The sequence below is a fragment of the Protopterus annectens genome, chromosome 3.part1 (genome assembly GCF_019279795.1).
Source record: "Protopterus annectens isolate FY-2018-M chromosome 3.part1, PAN1.0, whole genome shotgun sequence".
NCBI classification, from domain to species: domain Eukaryota; kingdom Metazoa; phylum Chordata; order Ceratodontiformes; family Protopteridae; genus Protopterus; species Protopterus annectens.
In genome coordinates this window covers 80,842,453-80,858,906 of record NC_056732.1, presented here as the reverse complement: position 1 = coordinate 80,858,906, position 16,454 = coordinate 80,842,453, and the positions used below count along the sequence as shown (strand labels likewise).

Below are 16,454 nucleotides of genomic sequence, written 5' to 3'. Positions count from 1 at the left end.
AAAAGGGCCTCATAGAAACAGACAACTGGTGCCAGAGCCATGGCCTCAAGCTAAACGCCAAAAAGTATATAGTCATCCCCTTTGGCAAAAACAAAGTGCCCACAAATTATCACATAGGTGGTAATCCATTAAGTACAGAAGAAGTAATTAGGGACCTGGGGACCCAAGTTGATAGCAGTCTCTCATTTGACAACCACGTGGCCAAAGTGGTTAGAAAAACATTTTATATAGCCCACCTAATCATGAAGGGATTCACATCTAGATCATGGGAGGTCATTATGCCTCTTTACTCATCCCTCATCAGGCCTATAATTGAGTACAATGCCCCTTTTGGGATGTACCTTACCAGACACCTGCAGCAACTGGAAAGACCCCAAAAGTACCTCACCAAGGGGATCAAAGGGCTCAAACAGATGCCATATGCTGCCCGGTTAAAGAAACTCCAGCTCTACTCAGTGGCATACCACCTGTTCAGGGGCGATCTGTGCCTGACATATAAAGCCATGTCCAACCCAAAATTAATGGACATGCTGCACCTCAGAAAATCCAAATCCCATCGAGCTACGCTCGAGACTTGAACCTCAGCACTGAAATAAATAGGACATGCTGGAGGGACAGATTCATAACCCAGAGGCTCCCTTCACTCTGGAATAAAATCCCAGTCCAGGTTAGGCAGAGTCCCTCATTGACTCTCTTCAAGAGGAATCTTGATGCGTGGATGGGAGATCGTAGGTTTAACCCGGGTATCACTTCTGTGTCACTGTTAGACAGAGGCACAGTATACTAACCTCGAAAAAGGGCATAGCAAAATTAATTTAAAATGGGTGGTGAAAGCCAAACACATTCTGGCTAGGCTTATAAATGCCCTAGGGCAGATAGCCTAGTATGAACCTATGAACCTATGAACCTATAAAAACCCCATAGATCAACAACAATTCAGGCAAAAAAGAAATGACACTAAGAAAGCTATACTCAAAGATAAAAAAAAATTACTTCCACCTCCAATAGACCAACCAAAATAATCCACAAAAGTTCTGGGCTAGCAAAAACAGACTACTTCAACCAGGCCAGTCTGCAACATCACCTCCTATAGGATCAAATTCCGATAATCCAAAGCAAACTGCTAATGCTTTTAATACCTTCTTCACTGAGACCATCCAAACACTTGCTAATCAACTAACAGCCGATATCTCTGCCCTTCCAACCAATACTACTAACTCTCTCCCAACTCTAAACTTGCAACCTGTCCCAACTTCCCTCATCTGCAACCTCTTGAGCAAACTAAAGCCTACTACATCCTCAGCTGACCAGCTACTTGCTGAATACCTGCAAAAGGCAGCCAAAGTCATAGCTTATCCTGTATCATTGCTAATAAATAGAACCATACAAGAAAGCACTATTCCCACCATCTGGAAAATCTCCTACATTATCCCCCTACACAAGGGAGGAAACTCCAGAGAATATTTTAACTATCATCCCATAGGTCTACTTTCCCCATTAGCTAAAATAATGGAAAAGTGCATCCACAGACAGTTACTAGACCACCTACTCCAGAAAATTTTACTGGCCAAATCTCAACATGGCTTCAGGCCTTTCCACAGTACAACTGCACTCCTATCCTTCACTGACAGCATCAATAAAAACCGTAATAACAATCTTCTCTCTTCAGCACTTTTTATCGACCTTTCAAAAGCATTCGACATGGTCAACCACCACTTACTTCTCAATATTCTAAAATCCTTCTCTCTAGACACAAAGAATATAAAATAGATCCAGTCCTACCTTGATAATAGACAGCAGGCAGTGCTATGGGACAACAACCTCTCATCACATCTCCCAGTTACCCTAGGTGTTCCTCAGGGCTCTCTATTGGGCCCCCTCTTTTTTTCAATATTTATCAATGACCTCAACATAGCTATTACTTTAACTAATTGTATACAATACGCAGATAATTTGACAATAATCTGCTCAGCTAAATCTCAATCCCAACTACAGACTCTAACTCAGACAATGTTCAATAAAACAGAAAATTGGTTTCGACAACACTGCCTCCTCTTGAACCCCCAAAAAACAAACTCCTCCTCTTCACTCCTACCCGTAAATCACTCCCAATGAACTTTGCAGTCTTATCCAGTAATGGTACACTCATATCTCCCGATCCAACAACTTAACTTCTAGGGGTAACTATTGATAACAACCTGAACTTTGAAACCCATATCAACAATACCATAAAAACTTTCAACAGGAAACTAGGCTCCCTCTATAGGATAAAACCCTTTCTCTCCCCACTAGCCAGAACCACTATTGCCTATTCCCACCTTATCTCCACACTTCTTTATGCTTCTGCGATATATACTAACTTGTCAAAAAATAACCTTGACAAGCTAGACAACGCTTACAATAGCATTGCCAGATTTGCTACTGCTTCCTCCTTTAGGACCCATCACTGCCATAATCTGAAACAATTAGGCTGGTTAGAGCTTCTGAATCAGATTCACTTTAAACAACTCACCATTGCGCACAAAACCCTTTTCCAACCTACCAATACCCCAATACTTGCTAGTCTCATTACCCAGTATAAGAACCTTTCAGCTTTACACTCATCTAATAAACTACTTGTATCAACATGTAAATCTAATAACATGGCAGGAGATGCTCTGTTCTCAAATGCAGTTGGAAAGTATTGGAACCAAGTCCCCCATGAACTTACATCACTGTCTTCATTTACACTTTTTGAGCACAATCTGAAGCTCTGTCTTAAAACCCATTGGTTATGTCCCTGTACAAATCCAGACTAATTTCATACTATATCCCAAATACCCTCTCTTAAGACCTAATTCCTGCTCTATCTGTGTCTTTTTAGATCAAGGCCTATCCCTGGCAAAAACATATCTTATCCTAATAGGTATTTTAAATTATATCTAGTTAAATTCTTCTGCATATAATTCTAAAGCATCCTACCTAAGGCAGGCAACAAGTATTGTTTAAACTGTGAGCATTGCTGAACTGTTGAAACTTGAAGTATGCATTTGTTTAACAATTACTTTCTAGTTACTAATGAAGTCTTATACATAAAGTCTAAAATATCTTATGTAATGCTTGTAACATGTTTTTTGTATAAACTGTGAAGATTCTTGAACTGTTTAAAATTTGTAGTATTTAACTGTATAACAACTAGTACCTGTATGTTAGTAGTCTAGTAATCTCTTGGAGCTTATCGTCCCGGGACTCCACTGAAAATGGACATAGATCCAGTTAGACTATCCCAGTCAACAAATGTAAAATAAAATAAATAAATACATTATGCATTTCTTGGGCTTTTAGTTTTAGTCCATGGCTCTGGCACCAGTTGTTTGTCTGTGTCAGCCCTTCCTGCAGACCATCTGTGTTGGCTCCAGTGTCTGGAGGTTTCCTATGTCATTATTGATCATGTCCATAATAATTCTTTCCATGGCTTTGCATATAAGACTAGTGAGACTTATGGGTATGTAGTTTCCAGGATATGTAGATGTCCCACCTTTCCGCAGAGGAATGACTGTTGCTGTTCTCTATTCATGAGGCACAAAGCCTGTTTGGAGGCTACAGTTAAATAGTAATTCCAGAGGCCCTGGTAGGTCATGTTTCATGCTGTTTAGAAGGCATCCTAGGATATTGTCTGGGCCCATTGATGCAGTGTTCTTGGCCTTAGAGAAAGAGTATTAATTCTCTAGTGAGAGCAGGGGGAGTTATATTACCAATCTAGTAGAAGCAGTTTCCTTATTTAGGACTAAGTCATGTTGGCTCAACAAATAACGGGTGTATTCCTAGGTCAGCTAGAAATTCATTAATGTAATTTTTTCAAGTCCACAGAGGTTGTAATATTCTAGGAAGTGGTTATAGCATTCATAAAATGTCTAAGTAGTTTTTGAAATTTGTTCTTATTAGATGGGGAAGGCTGGTATACAATTGCATGAAGAGATTCTGGTGTTTATTTAATGTTGCAGTGAATATTAACTATTTGGGACAATTGTCTGGCATGTTGTGGGTCTGGGCATGAAGTCCTATATATAAATGATGGATTGAAAGATGGAAACTGTTCCTCCATCTATTCTTTTTCCAGACCTAATATTACATACATATTTGAGGCCTGAGAAGAAGTGGCTTAGGCATGAGACATTGAATGTTACCCAGGATCCTGTTATTCTTGGAGGTGGGTGTTGAGAAATATCTAATTGTTCCAATTTTGTTAGCAAGGTTGCCTGCATTTAAAGGATAATTTTAAGCAGTAGGTATTTAGTTTTAGGGACAGTTTTGTTCTGAAGTGTTGGGCCTGTGCTGGGTTCTCTGCTACTATGACTAAGGTTAGTATAATAGAAGTATGCATTAGATGGTGTGGTGTTCCTCACTATTTGAGGAGTGAATGAGGTTTATTTAATTGTTTGAGCATGCTGGGTCTACACAGAAGTCTAGTAAAGTGAAAGGAAGGTGGAACCTGTGATTTCACAGCTTCATGTCATACAGTCAGTACTCAAGGGGATAGCCGAGATGACTGGTAGCATTCAGTACTACTTAGAAAATGGTTGCATGAAAAGGCTGACTTGGAAAGGAGTTACTTCTTGTTTAGGGAAGGAATATTTTCTGATGGAAGGACATTAGGGCATTACTGTGAAAAATATAAATGTCTGCAGTTTGGAATGGATTATGTTGGAATGTTGAGGTGAGTACACCATACCTGTAGGAACGCTTAAGGATGTATATAAAATTTAGTGATGTCACTGAGTTTTGAGATCCGTAACAGTCAAAACAGAAATGTAACAAGAGGAGGCAAGAAATGCAGAGTGCCTGTTAGTATAATGCACAGAGTGAGTACTAGCATAGTACATTTTATAGTAGTATAGTACACAGAGATAGCAGTATAGTGCACAGAGTGAGTGCTTATATAGCACACTGTTATACTAGTATAGTACACAGACATAGTATAGTACACAGAGTACTAGTGCAGTGCACTGTTATGGTAGTATAGTATACAGACAGAAACAGTGGTGTAGTGCATAGTCTGAGTACTAGTATAACACACTATTTAGGTGATCTAGTACACAGAGATAGTAGTATAGTGCACATACTGAGTATTAGTATAGTGCTTTGTTTTGCTAGTGTAGTACACAAATATAGCAGTGTAGTACACAGTGTGAGTACTAGTAAAGTACACTGTTATGTTAGTATAGTACACAAACATAGTATAATATACAGAGTGAGTACTAGTATAGTGCACTGTAATGGTGGTACAGTGCACAGAGATAGTAGTATAGAGCAAAGAGTGAGGACTAGTACAGTGCCCTGTTATGTTAGTATAGTGCACAAAGATAGTGCAGTACACAGAGTGAGTACTAGTACAGTGCACTGTTATAGTAGTTTAGTACACAGAAATAGTAGTGTAGTGCACAGAGTGAGTAGAAGTATAACACACTGCTATGGTGGTATAGTACACAGACATAGTAGTTCAGAGCACAGAGTAAGTACTAGTATAGTGTACTGCTATAGTAGAGAAGTACCATTTAAAACATATGAGATGGGAACAGCCTTTTTACTGAAAGCTACTATGATGCACTTTTCTGCATTTAACCTGAAACAGTTTTCAGTACACCAGGTATGTGTATTTTCCAGCCATTGTTGGAGTTGTTTAATATCAGTGGATGAGTGGATAACAGTGCCCAACTTGCAGTCATCAGCAGACTTGGACAACTACACTTCTGAGATATTGGCATGGATGTCTGCAAAATAAAAGCCATACATGACAGGGTCCAGCACTAATCACTGTGTATCCCACTATTTACGACTTTATGTTCAGAGAAGGCACCACGAATTTCACATATTGGGATCTGCTCAGTAGCCAGTTTGCAGTCCAGCAGACCATGTAAGGTTTGTTATGTTTGACTGATTTTGCAATAATACCAGCATGGAAGATGGTTTCAAAAGACTTGACCAGGTTGGAATAAAAATGAAATCCATGATCCCATCTAACCCTCGAGCTTTTAGGAACTATTGTAAGGCAAACTTACTACTATTTAGTGATACCCTGCCAAATTTTCAAGCCCCCTCAAACCCTGAGAACACCACAGCCTATGTGAAATTATTCACAGAAACCCTGTACAATCATGTTAATAACTGCACAGAAATTGCTGCACCTACCAGGAATAAGCACCGGGCAAACTGGTAAATCACGCCACCCTGGTGGAATTCTAACATCAATAGGTTGCATAACAAAAGGAAGGAAATTATGGCAAAATTTAGGAAGTGCAATACTTAGCAAAATAAAATGTCCCTAATGAATCTAAACAAGGAACTCAAGAGTGCTAATTAAGCCTACCAAAGCCAAATCTGAGGTAAGAATAGCCTTCCAGGCCAGTGACAGTCATTCACCTCTGTCTGCATCCTCAGAAGCAGTGCACAGCACAGGCCAGTGACAGTCATTCGCCTATGTCTGCATCCTCAGAGGCAGTACACAGCAATATGATGAATAATAAATGAATCTGCACACAATAAGCTGCAAGATACAGAAAATCTATTGGCTGACAAATTTAGCTCCAAAACTTTGAGCTGACCAAGGCATGAAATACAACAGCCCACATAGGCGTTGTACACAAACTCACAAAATGAGATATAAATCCCAATGTCATCCACTGGATAGTGAGATGACTCACAGCTAGGAAATAAGAAGTTATGATAGGGGAGTCTACCTCCAGAAAGACACCAATCACTAGCAGAGTTACTCAGGGCTCTGTACTGGGTCTGCAGCTTTTGGCATCTACTTCTCTGAAGTCAAGGCCAATGTCAAGAGCCTCTGGCTGACCAAGTTTGCAGATGATTGCAAACTAGGTACAGTCATAGAATCCCTCAAAGACACAAATACCTTCCAAGAACACCTGACACAGACAAATAACTGGTGCCAGAACCACTGTCTAAAACTTAATGTAAAGAAATGCATAATAGTATCCTTTGGGAAGTCAGCTACCCCTGAAAACAACCACATTGATAATACACTCCTAAAAATAGTCTTGGTAGTCAGGGATTTTGGAATGCATGTAGACAATAACTTTGCTTTTGACCACTATGTATCTAGACTAGTAAGAAAATTATTCTATAATGTGCAACTTATGCTGGGCATGGCATCTAGGTCCAAGAATGTCATTGTTTCACTGTACTCAGCCCTCATCAGATCAGTCATTGAGTACAACACCTCCTTGGATATGTACCTAGCTAGGTGCATGCAACAACTGGAACATCCACAGAAGTTTCTCACAAAAAAAAAAATACAGGGTGCAAACATGTCCTAAGTAGATTGCATCAGCGCCCCATCCCTGTACTCTGTCTCCTAAAGACTGTTGAAAGGCAGTCTACTCCTGGCCCATAAGGCATCCTCAGATCCCACTCTGATGAACCTGCAGCATATCTGAAAAGCAAAACTGCATCAGAATGATCTAATCTGGGGACCGAAACTTCATCTAAGACATAAACAGGACATGTTGAAAGGACAGATATGTACCTCAGAGACTTTTTTTTGGAATGCCTTCCCATCCATGTGAAGCAGAGTTCTTCCTTAACTCAATTTAAGATTAACTTGCACCATTTGATTGGGAATCAGAAATTTATCCTTGGTCTGACACCTATGTCTCTAACTGAAAGAGGTGGCCTGAATATGCTTGACTATATAAGCCCAAGCCTACATATGCCCCTTAAAATAATCTTAGAGTACTAAAAATTGTCAGATATATTTGGAAAGCATGGCCAGGTTTAAAGAAGTCCATGTGGTCATTAGCCTAGTATACTCTTGTCTACTTAAAAGAAAGGAAACCAGCCAGGCAAAGTCCTAGATTTTCCTCTGTCAGGTGAAGACAAGGGCAAGTCAGAAACCAGACTGTCAGCAGCAGCTAATTAGAGAAAGAGAAGTTCCTGAGGTAAAACTTCAGGAATTGCCAAAATCAAAAGCTAAACAAAGTTGCTGGTATAGTTTAGCTATTGTTGAGAAAGAAACAGAAAAAAAGAAACAGCTATACCTCTATTCTTAGTTGGAGAGGTTGTACCTTACACTTCACATCAGTGTTCTTGCCCTGGTAGATTTTTCAGATAAGCAAGGAAACTGTTAACAAAACACAATGGGAGGATGATACATTAAGTAAGACCAGACAAAACCTAACCAGAGTAGAAGGAGAAACAGAAGAGCAAGGTGGCTGTATTCCACACCCATATTTTAAGCTGAAATATGACTTACATTACAGGATAAATAAAGGCAAAAAGAAATAAATAATCAACTATTAGTTTCAAAACATTTTATAACACTTATGATGAAACTAGCACAGCCATATTTTGGGAGTTCACTTAGGAATGGACAAAACCAAACTCGAATTTTATCAAGGTTTTACTGGCCTGGTGGAATGAAATACACTGGGATAGTCTGTCCAGCATGCCCATAATGTTATAAGATTGTACTACATCCTGGATTTGTAAGTTCACTGATACATATGCCTCCCATTTCAGAGAAAAATCATTAGTAATGGCTACTGGTGCATTCTAGAGATTAACTATGTACAAAGTTTTGTGAAGCCATACTATGTCAAAAGCCAAAGAGCTAGTGTTACTTTTCTTTGGGGTAGGGGAACACAGAGCTGTCTCATGGACCAGGTGACCTCCTATATATACAGGGTAATACACCATCTTTGCTGGTACTTTAAAGTAAAACAGATTAGAACATTAGCATACCACTGTCAAAGTGACGATTTAGCTGATCACTTTAATACAACTCTGATGTATATGCTAGAAATGCAGTAGAACAAGATGGTAAGACCTGAGATCAGTTATTTTTCTAACTCTGTTTTGTTGCAAGGGAAGCTTACAAGCTTTAACAGGATTTATTTCATTTGAGCGTATGTATGACAGCCATCCCAGAGGATTGCTAGATATACCAAAGGAGACTTGGGAAGAGAAAAAAATAATTTAATAGCGTAACAGCATGCTTTGTAATCTTGCAAGACTGATTAAAATTGTTACGTCAGTGGATAATGAACATGTAAAGGGCACAGAAAATGCAACAGAAGTGTACCTCTCAACCTCTCAGCTCAAGAAATCTGGACAAAGCCAGAAATAATGGGGGGGCAAAGGCCCAAAAGTAGGGACAATGCTTAGAAAATACTCCTATAAACTTAGAAAGTTGCTAAAATCTCGTGTTTTGAATTATGGATTTTCTGAAAGATATGAAGTCTGAAACTTAAATATCTGCCATTATTTATTATTACTTCGTGACTTGAAACCTCAATAGTTTGCCAGAAAAACAGAAATTTTATGAGGAAAAGACCAAAAATATGAGGCAAAAGTCTGGACATTCTGTGAGAATCTAGACAGTTAAGAGGTATGAAAGGTGTTTATTAAGAATGTCAGACTTGGACAGTTTAGATCAGGGACAAAGTGTTAACGTTAAACCCTTCTGCTGATAAACAAATATAGCAAGACAGCAAGGACCCCTTGAGATGACAGAGAAACTGAAAGACAAGACAAGACAAATAGGGAAGAGAAAACCAGAAGAGATTTATCACATGCATATGGAAAATTCATGGGGAGAGGCTGAAGCTGCTGTAACCAGCAAGGTAACTAAAACAGACAGGACTTCTATCCCTGCTGTTTAGTTAGACAAAACCTTGTCAAAGATCCAGAAACAAGAAGTGAAAGATTTATTTCTGCTAAAGTGATGTTGGTAAATAAACTGAGGTAAAACCGAGGCCCCAGAACTTGGACCAAAGCTCCAAAGGTGGTGGTGTTTCCATATTCATAAAGGATGTGCACACGTCCAGACTGGTAGCCCAACATAATGCATCAGAGATACTACAGGTGCAGCTAATATTGGATAAGACAGCGATTCAGGTCATAGCCTGTTATAGGTCCCCAACCATGTCCTAAAACACTCACTCCACGTTCCTAAGCACCCTGGAGAATATTAGGGTTCAGCCTAACACACTTATACTGGGTGACTTCAACTACCCCTCCATTAACTGGGAAAACTACTCATGTACTAATACACTTGCCCAACGTCTCCTGGAATTCATTAATTCCAATGCCCTGGACCAGCTGGTTCTTACTCCCACTAGAGGTAGCAACATCCTTGACCTGGTCATTACTAACATGGACGACCGTTGCTCTACACCAGTAGTCAACTCCTCCCTGGTTAGATCTGACCACAAACTAATCACCTTGGAAATCCACATCCCTCCCCCCACCCTCCGCAAAGGTAACCACCATGAAAAACTTCTCCAAAGCTAACTTTGGGCTCCTAAAAACAGAGGTGGCTAACTTCATGGCACCTATGCAAATGGAGATTAGTTGCATGACCGCTAAATCATACACCAATGCACTGTACAAACATGTACACAAATGCATGGATCTCGCCATACCCAATAGAACCAAGATGCTCTCCTCCAAAAAAAAAAGAAGCTGATCTGGTGGTCCCCTGCCATAAACAAACTCTATAACAGAAGGAGGAAACTGATGTGGAATAAGGTGAAGTCCCAAGAGTGGAAAAACTCCCTTATCAGCCTTAACAAAAAGTTGAGATCCCTCATCAAATCCTCTAAAGCTAGCTATAAAAACAGAATTGCCGCAGATAGTAAAGACAACAACAAGTCCTTCTATAATTATGTAAAGAACCTCCTTGACAATACCCAGATTTGCTCTGAGCTACTGCACAATGGTACCTCCTATAGCTAGCCAACAGATATTGCCAATCAGGGCCAGTGTTATTTTGGGGGCCCCCAGCAAATGTCAAGTTGGGGGCCCCTTGTCCACTTCCAGTCTAGCTATCACCCTGTCACTGCCACCCTTTCTAGCCATCCTTTAAGTTTATGCTGCAGGCTTTTAGGAGTAGTACACACATACTGACGTGTACCTGCAATGATCTTATTACAACAGGCCTACATACAATACTATGTCGGCGCATCTTACAAAGGGACAGTCACAGTTACTGGCATTTAGGTGTAACAATGATACATTACAACAACTCTATGTACAGGGCTGAACTAATGTGAACTGGAGCCCCAGATACTGCTTACTATTTCAGCCCCTGCAAAAAAATCACACACACACACACACACACACACACACACACACACACACACACACACACACACACACACACACACACACACATCATCAAGAGCTCCCCTCTATTACTCTCCATGTTGGGCTTCCCACATTATTAACATTACTTTTTTTTTCTTCCATTTCTCACATTTTACCTTTTTTCTTCAGCTTTTTCAAGAAACCATAACTTTATATATGATCTAAAGTGCTTTTTGAGTGCTTTTTTTTTTTTAGCCAATGACGACTTGAACAGAAATTATGATTAAGGAAAGAAATTCAGTGTTGCTGTTCAGCTATAGTTTTCCATGCATCTTTTCAATATACTTTCTTGACCACAACAGCATAGTAACAACCATTTAGGAAATAGCTCAATTATGCCAGGGCCCCTAGAAGCCATAGGGGTTGTAGATGCTCTGGGTTGCATTTTATTGCATTTCCCAACCTTTTAATCCAAAAGTGGCCTAAACAAAAATTATGAGTAAGAAAAAGAATTTCAGTCTTACTTTTTTTCTTTCGGTGAAGACATAAGTTGTGCCCAAGGCTTAACGCTCAAAGCTGACAAAATATAGCTCAAAATAAATTAACAAACCAAATGTTGTGGGGATACACAGATCCTGTCTGCGAATACTGCCCACCTCCCTAATCTCCCCAAAAAGACAGTTACTGCCTATGAATCCCTCTGGTGTTAGATTGGGAGGAAAGCAGAGGTTCAAATGGCCACAGTCATGTATTTCAAGTGACTGCTGAAATACATATACATAGCATGCCTACTCACTCATCAATCCTAATTCCCAATGGCAACCAGCTGTATACGTGCCTGATGTTTGATTGTGAGGAAAGTGAAAAAAAAAATAATGATTGCAATAATGTATTCTACTTTCCTGCTATCAGGCAGTAAACCGCACCTACAGGAACTAAAGTAACCTTCTTTGTATACCTCTGAGGTCTGTTAGAAAAATAAAGGAAACAATGATTACACAATCCCCAGCCCCCACATAACCTACTGTAAATTTCTGTACACAGATATCTGAGCAGGGATGTTTTAGAATGTTTGTGGTTGAGGGCAGAGGCCATTATTAGTTTTATCCAAACAGGGTCATATCACAACCTTATTCAGGCTAAAGAGTGCAATCAGAAAATGAAAGCATTTTTTTCTTGTGTTTCCTTAACCAAAAACAGCTTTTCTGAGGTCCCCACACAGTCAAGGATAATTAAAGGAGCTCCCGTATCCATTTACCCTGTATCCATTTATACAGACTGGGGAGTGGGGGGCACCAGATTCTTAGAATATCTAAGTGTCTGAATGTTCTGTGACATATTTTAAGCATTACTTTTGAAATATAATCACTTGTTAGCTACATTTTTTATTGAAACCCAGAAGAATAATGTGTGTCCCATTGGATGTGTGCATTAATAAAAATCAGTGATATTTTTTTTACAAACACACACACACATATCACAGCAATGCTAGTTTTGTACTTATTTCAGCAAATAGCAAACATTGTATAACACTAGTACTGCTACACAAGATCAGTGACTGCTGTTTAGCAGTCATCAAACAGCAGCAAGAATAAGTCATTTTATTTACCTCACTGAATAGTAAATTAATACCTATCACTATCCCCTGACTTCACAGATATTCCCTGATTTTGCCTCATAATTTTGCTGTCACAATAAATTCAGTCAGAGTTTTATACTTATTATTGTCTAAAAAATGCATGCTGATGTAAAATGTGTTATTCTAGTAACTTTTTAAGTGAATTAGAGTAATATTTAAAATGTGTTCCTCATTTTGAGACTTTATTATACTATTATTTTTGTCATTGAACAGAATTCTTCAGCAATGACGTTGAGAGTTATAGTATCTGTTGTTCTGCCAGTATGTATAAAAACGCTGAAAGAGAAACCATGCCTGAAGATTAAAAGCATCAGCTCTTCTTAAACTCCAAGGTGTGCAGTGAGACCGGTCACCCTGGTCTGCTGATCTCTCTAGTGCTTACTTTGATTATGTTCATCACCAGCTTTGTCCTAATAGGGTTATATCACAGTCCTGTTCAGGTTAAAGACCGTAATCAAAAATTAATAAATTTTTTCTCCTCATTTTTCCCCAACCAAAAGCAGCTTTTGTGGGACCCCCCCACACAGTCAAAGATGATTAAGGGGCCCCCTGCAGCCAGAGCTGCTGCAGGTACCTAAAGCTGACTATGTTAGTTTTAGTGAAGAGGATGTCCACCAACAGGGTTTAAATAGGCCAGGGGCATTATGTCAGTGGTAAAATATTTAATTTAATTATAAAGCTTGTTACTTGACAAATACTGTTACTATAATTAAAGATCTTTGAATTTTGAAGGAGATAATAAATAAGAATTATTGTTACTCACCTGCTTTATTAAGTGTACAAGATTGCTGTACTAGCTTTTGTTGGTTTGACAGACATGTTACAAAATATCAAGATAAGATATCTTGCAGTGGTTGCGGACCCCCCAGGACCAGGGGGCCCCCAGCGACCGCAGGGTTCACTGATGCCTAAAGTCGGCAATGCCAATATACTGGCCGACAAATTCAGTGCTAACTTTACTCCTCTCTTGCCCCCCCAAAGGACCAATCACAATACCAGTAGATTGCCAGGCACCCAGCATTACTGCTGCACAGGTTAAAACAGCACGGTCCAGGGTCAAGAATACAGCTTCTATGGGACCTGACAATATCCCTTGCTGTGTGCTACATGAACTACAGAGTGACCTGGCACCTCATCTGTGTGCCCTGTTCAATCACAGCCTCACCTTAGGCTTTATCCCTACTGAATGGTGCACTGCTATAGCCATCCCTCTCCACAAAAGAGGAACAACTACAGACCCTGGGAACTATCACCCCATTAGCCTGACAAGTCTTATATGCAAAGCTATGGAATGCATCATCATGGACCTAATAAACAAGGATATAGGGAATCTTCAAACTCTGGATCCTGCACAATTTGGTTTTTGTGAAGGGTCGGTCATGCCTGCTCAACTTGGTCGACTTCTTTGAGTCAGTCACCAGAGCTGTGGATGAAGGTAAGATGGTTCATACTGCCTACTTTGATCTGGCCAAGGCCTTTGATACCATTCCCCACTCAGGAATCATAGAAAAACTCACTAAGTTAGGCATCAACCCCTATATCACTGGGTCTACCTGATTATGCCGAAAGCTGAGAAGAACGACAATGAGATAACCGACACTGGAAGATTGACAACAGAGAATCCAGATGCTGAGAACACTGACATGTAAAGGTTAGTGTATGATAGGGACGGACATTAGGGTCAGGGTGTGGGTAAGTTAAGTGTGTGATAGTGACAGATGTTAGGGTAGGGTGTGGGTGAGGTAAGTGTGCGATAGTGACAGACTTTAGGTTTAAGGGTGGGTTAAGTGAGTTAGGGTTAGGGTGCGGGTAAGGTAAGTGTGCGATAGTGATGGACTTAAGGGTTAGGGGCGGGTTAAGTGAGTTAGGGTTAGGGTGTGGGTAAGGTAAGTGTGCGATAGTGACGGACCTTAGGGTTAGGGTTTGGGTTAAGGTTAGTGCATATATAGTTGTGTATGTAAGGTTTAGTGTAGGTTTATAAGGTTTTTGATGTGCTTGTGTTGTGTGTGTGTTTTTCGAGAAAATTATTTGTTTTGTTGATTGTCGGGATTGTGGTTTGTCGGGCATGTGAAGTTTTGTGTTTTTGAACTTTCGGTTTTGTCATGTCGGTTATTTCGTTGTGGGTGTTTTGGCGTGTTGGTGTTATCAGGTAGACCCATATCACTAGGTGGGTTGCAAACTGGCTCACAGTCAGTGTGAAAGTAGCTGACTCCAAGTCAGACTGCTGACCAGTCACGAGTGCAGTCCCACAGGGATCGGTTCTGGGTCCTTTCCTGTTTAGTATCTACTTCTCAGAAGATCAGTCTAACACGAAGGGATTCTGGCTGACAAAGTTTGCAGACGATTGTAAGTTGGGAGCCATTATTAACTCCCCAAGTGATGTTGACATCCTACAGAAAAGCCTCACTGAGACCAACAACTGGTGTCAGAACCATAGCCTTAAGCTCAATGCCAAAAAATGTGTCATCATCCCCTTTGGGAAAAACCCAATACCCATGAACAACCACATCGATTGTAGTCCACTGAACACAGAAGGTGTTATAAGAGATCTGGGAGTACAGGTTGACATCAACCTCTCCTTTAACCACCACATTGCCACTGTGGTTAGAAAGTCCTTCTATGTGGCACATCTCATTACTAAGGGTTTTGCATCCAGGAAGAAAGAGGTCATCATCTCCTTCTACTCTTCCCTCATTAGGCCAATCATCGAGTACAATGCCCCATTTGACATGTACCTCACTAGACACCTGCAATGACTGGAGAGGCCACAAGAGTACCTCACAAAGAGGATCATAGGCCTTAAAACACTTGTCCTATATGGACAGACTCAAAAAAATCCAATTATTATCTGTCACATATCGCCTACTTAGAGGCAACCTATGCTTGACTTATAAAGCCATGTCTAACCCAGCTCTGTTAGAAATGGTACATCTAAAGAAATCCCAATCCCTCCACACCACACGCTCCAGAGACTTCAACCTCATGACTACAATCAACAGAATGTGCTGGAGGGACAGGTTCATAACCCAGAGACTGCCCATGCTATGGAGTAGACTTCCGATACATGTCAAACAGAGCACCTCACTGGCCCTCTTCAAGAGAAATCTTGATGAGTGGATGAGAATAGAAAATTCACCCCGGGGATCTCTCCAGTGGCTCTACTCGACAGAGGCACTGGAAACTAAGGGTGGGTGGCACGATGCCAGGGTAATCCTATGGGCTAGGGTTGTAAAGGCTCCAGGGCCATTAGCCTAGTACACATCTATGAACCTAAAAAAAGATATCATAAATGTGTCACATTTATAATAATCAACTTGGCAGACAGCTGTGTCAGAAATTCTGATGAAGTAGTTAAACTGGATCCCCTTCACATAAATTCCTTTTAGCAACCCACAATATCAATTGGACTGTTCCTTTTTTCTCTGAATAATCACATTTTAATTGTCTTTATTACAGGTCAGGATACAATGCCTGGCGTGATTCAAAGAAACCAAAGCAGATATTGGCAAAAGTCTGCAGAGATAATGATTTGCCAGAACCAGTTTATCGACATAATGATGTCAGAATCGGAAACCAAGTCTTTCACCTTGCAGACCATGTCCTGAAATATGGTAACTTAACACTTATATGCATTTTCTTACAAAAGAAACTTGTAAATGTACAATGCTCTCACAATGGACACTCATCTTGCATGCAGTGACATCTTAAATCATTGTCTTGTTGGCTGGAAGTA

The 16,454-nt window shown here is 40.2% G+C and overlaps 1 protein-coding gene across 1 annotated transcript in view; it reads left to right on the top strand.

Moving 5' to 3' along the window:
- Positions 1 to 16,454, top strand: part of LOC122797635 (fer-1-like protein 4) — a 1,984,889-nt gene that overhangs the window by 1,448,066 nt on the left and 520,369 nt on the right. Inside the window, exon 31 of the mRNA XM_044066179.1 lies at positions 16,178 to 16,305. Within this exon, the coding sequence (XP_043922114.1) occupies positions 16,178 to 16,305 (128 nt within the window). The remainder of the gene's footprint in view (positions 1 to 16,177; positions 16,306 to 16,454) is intronic.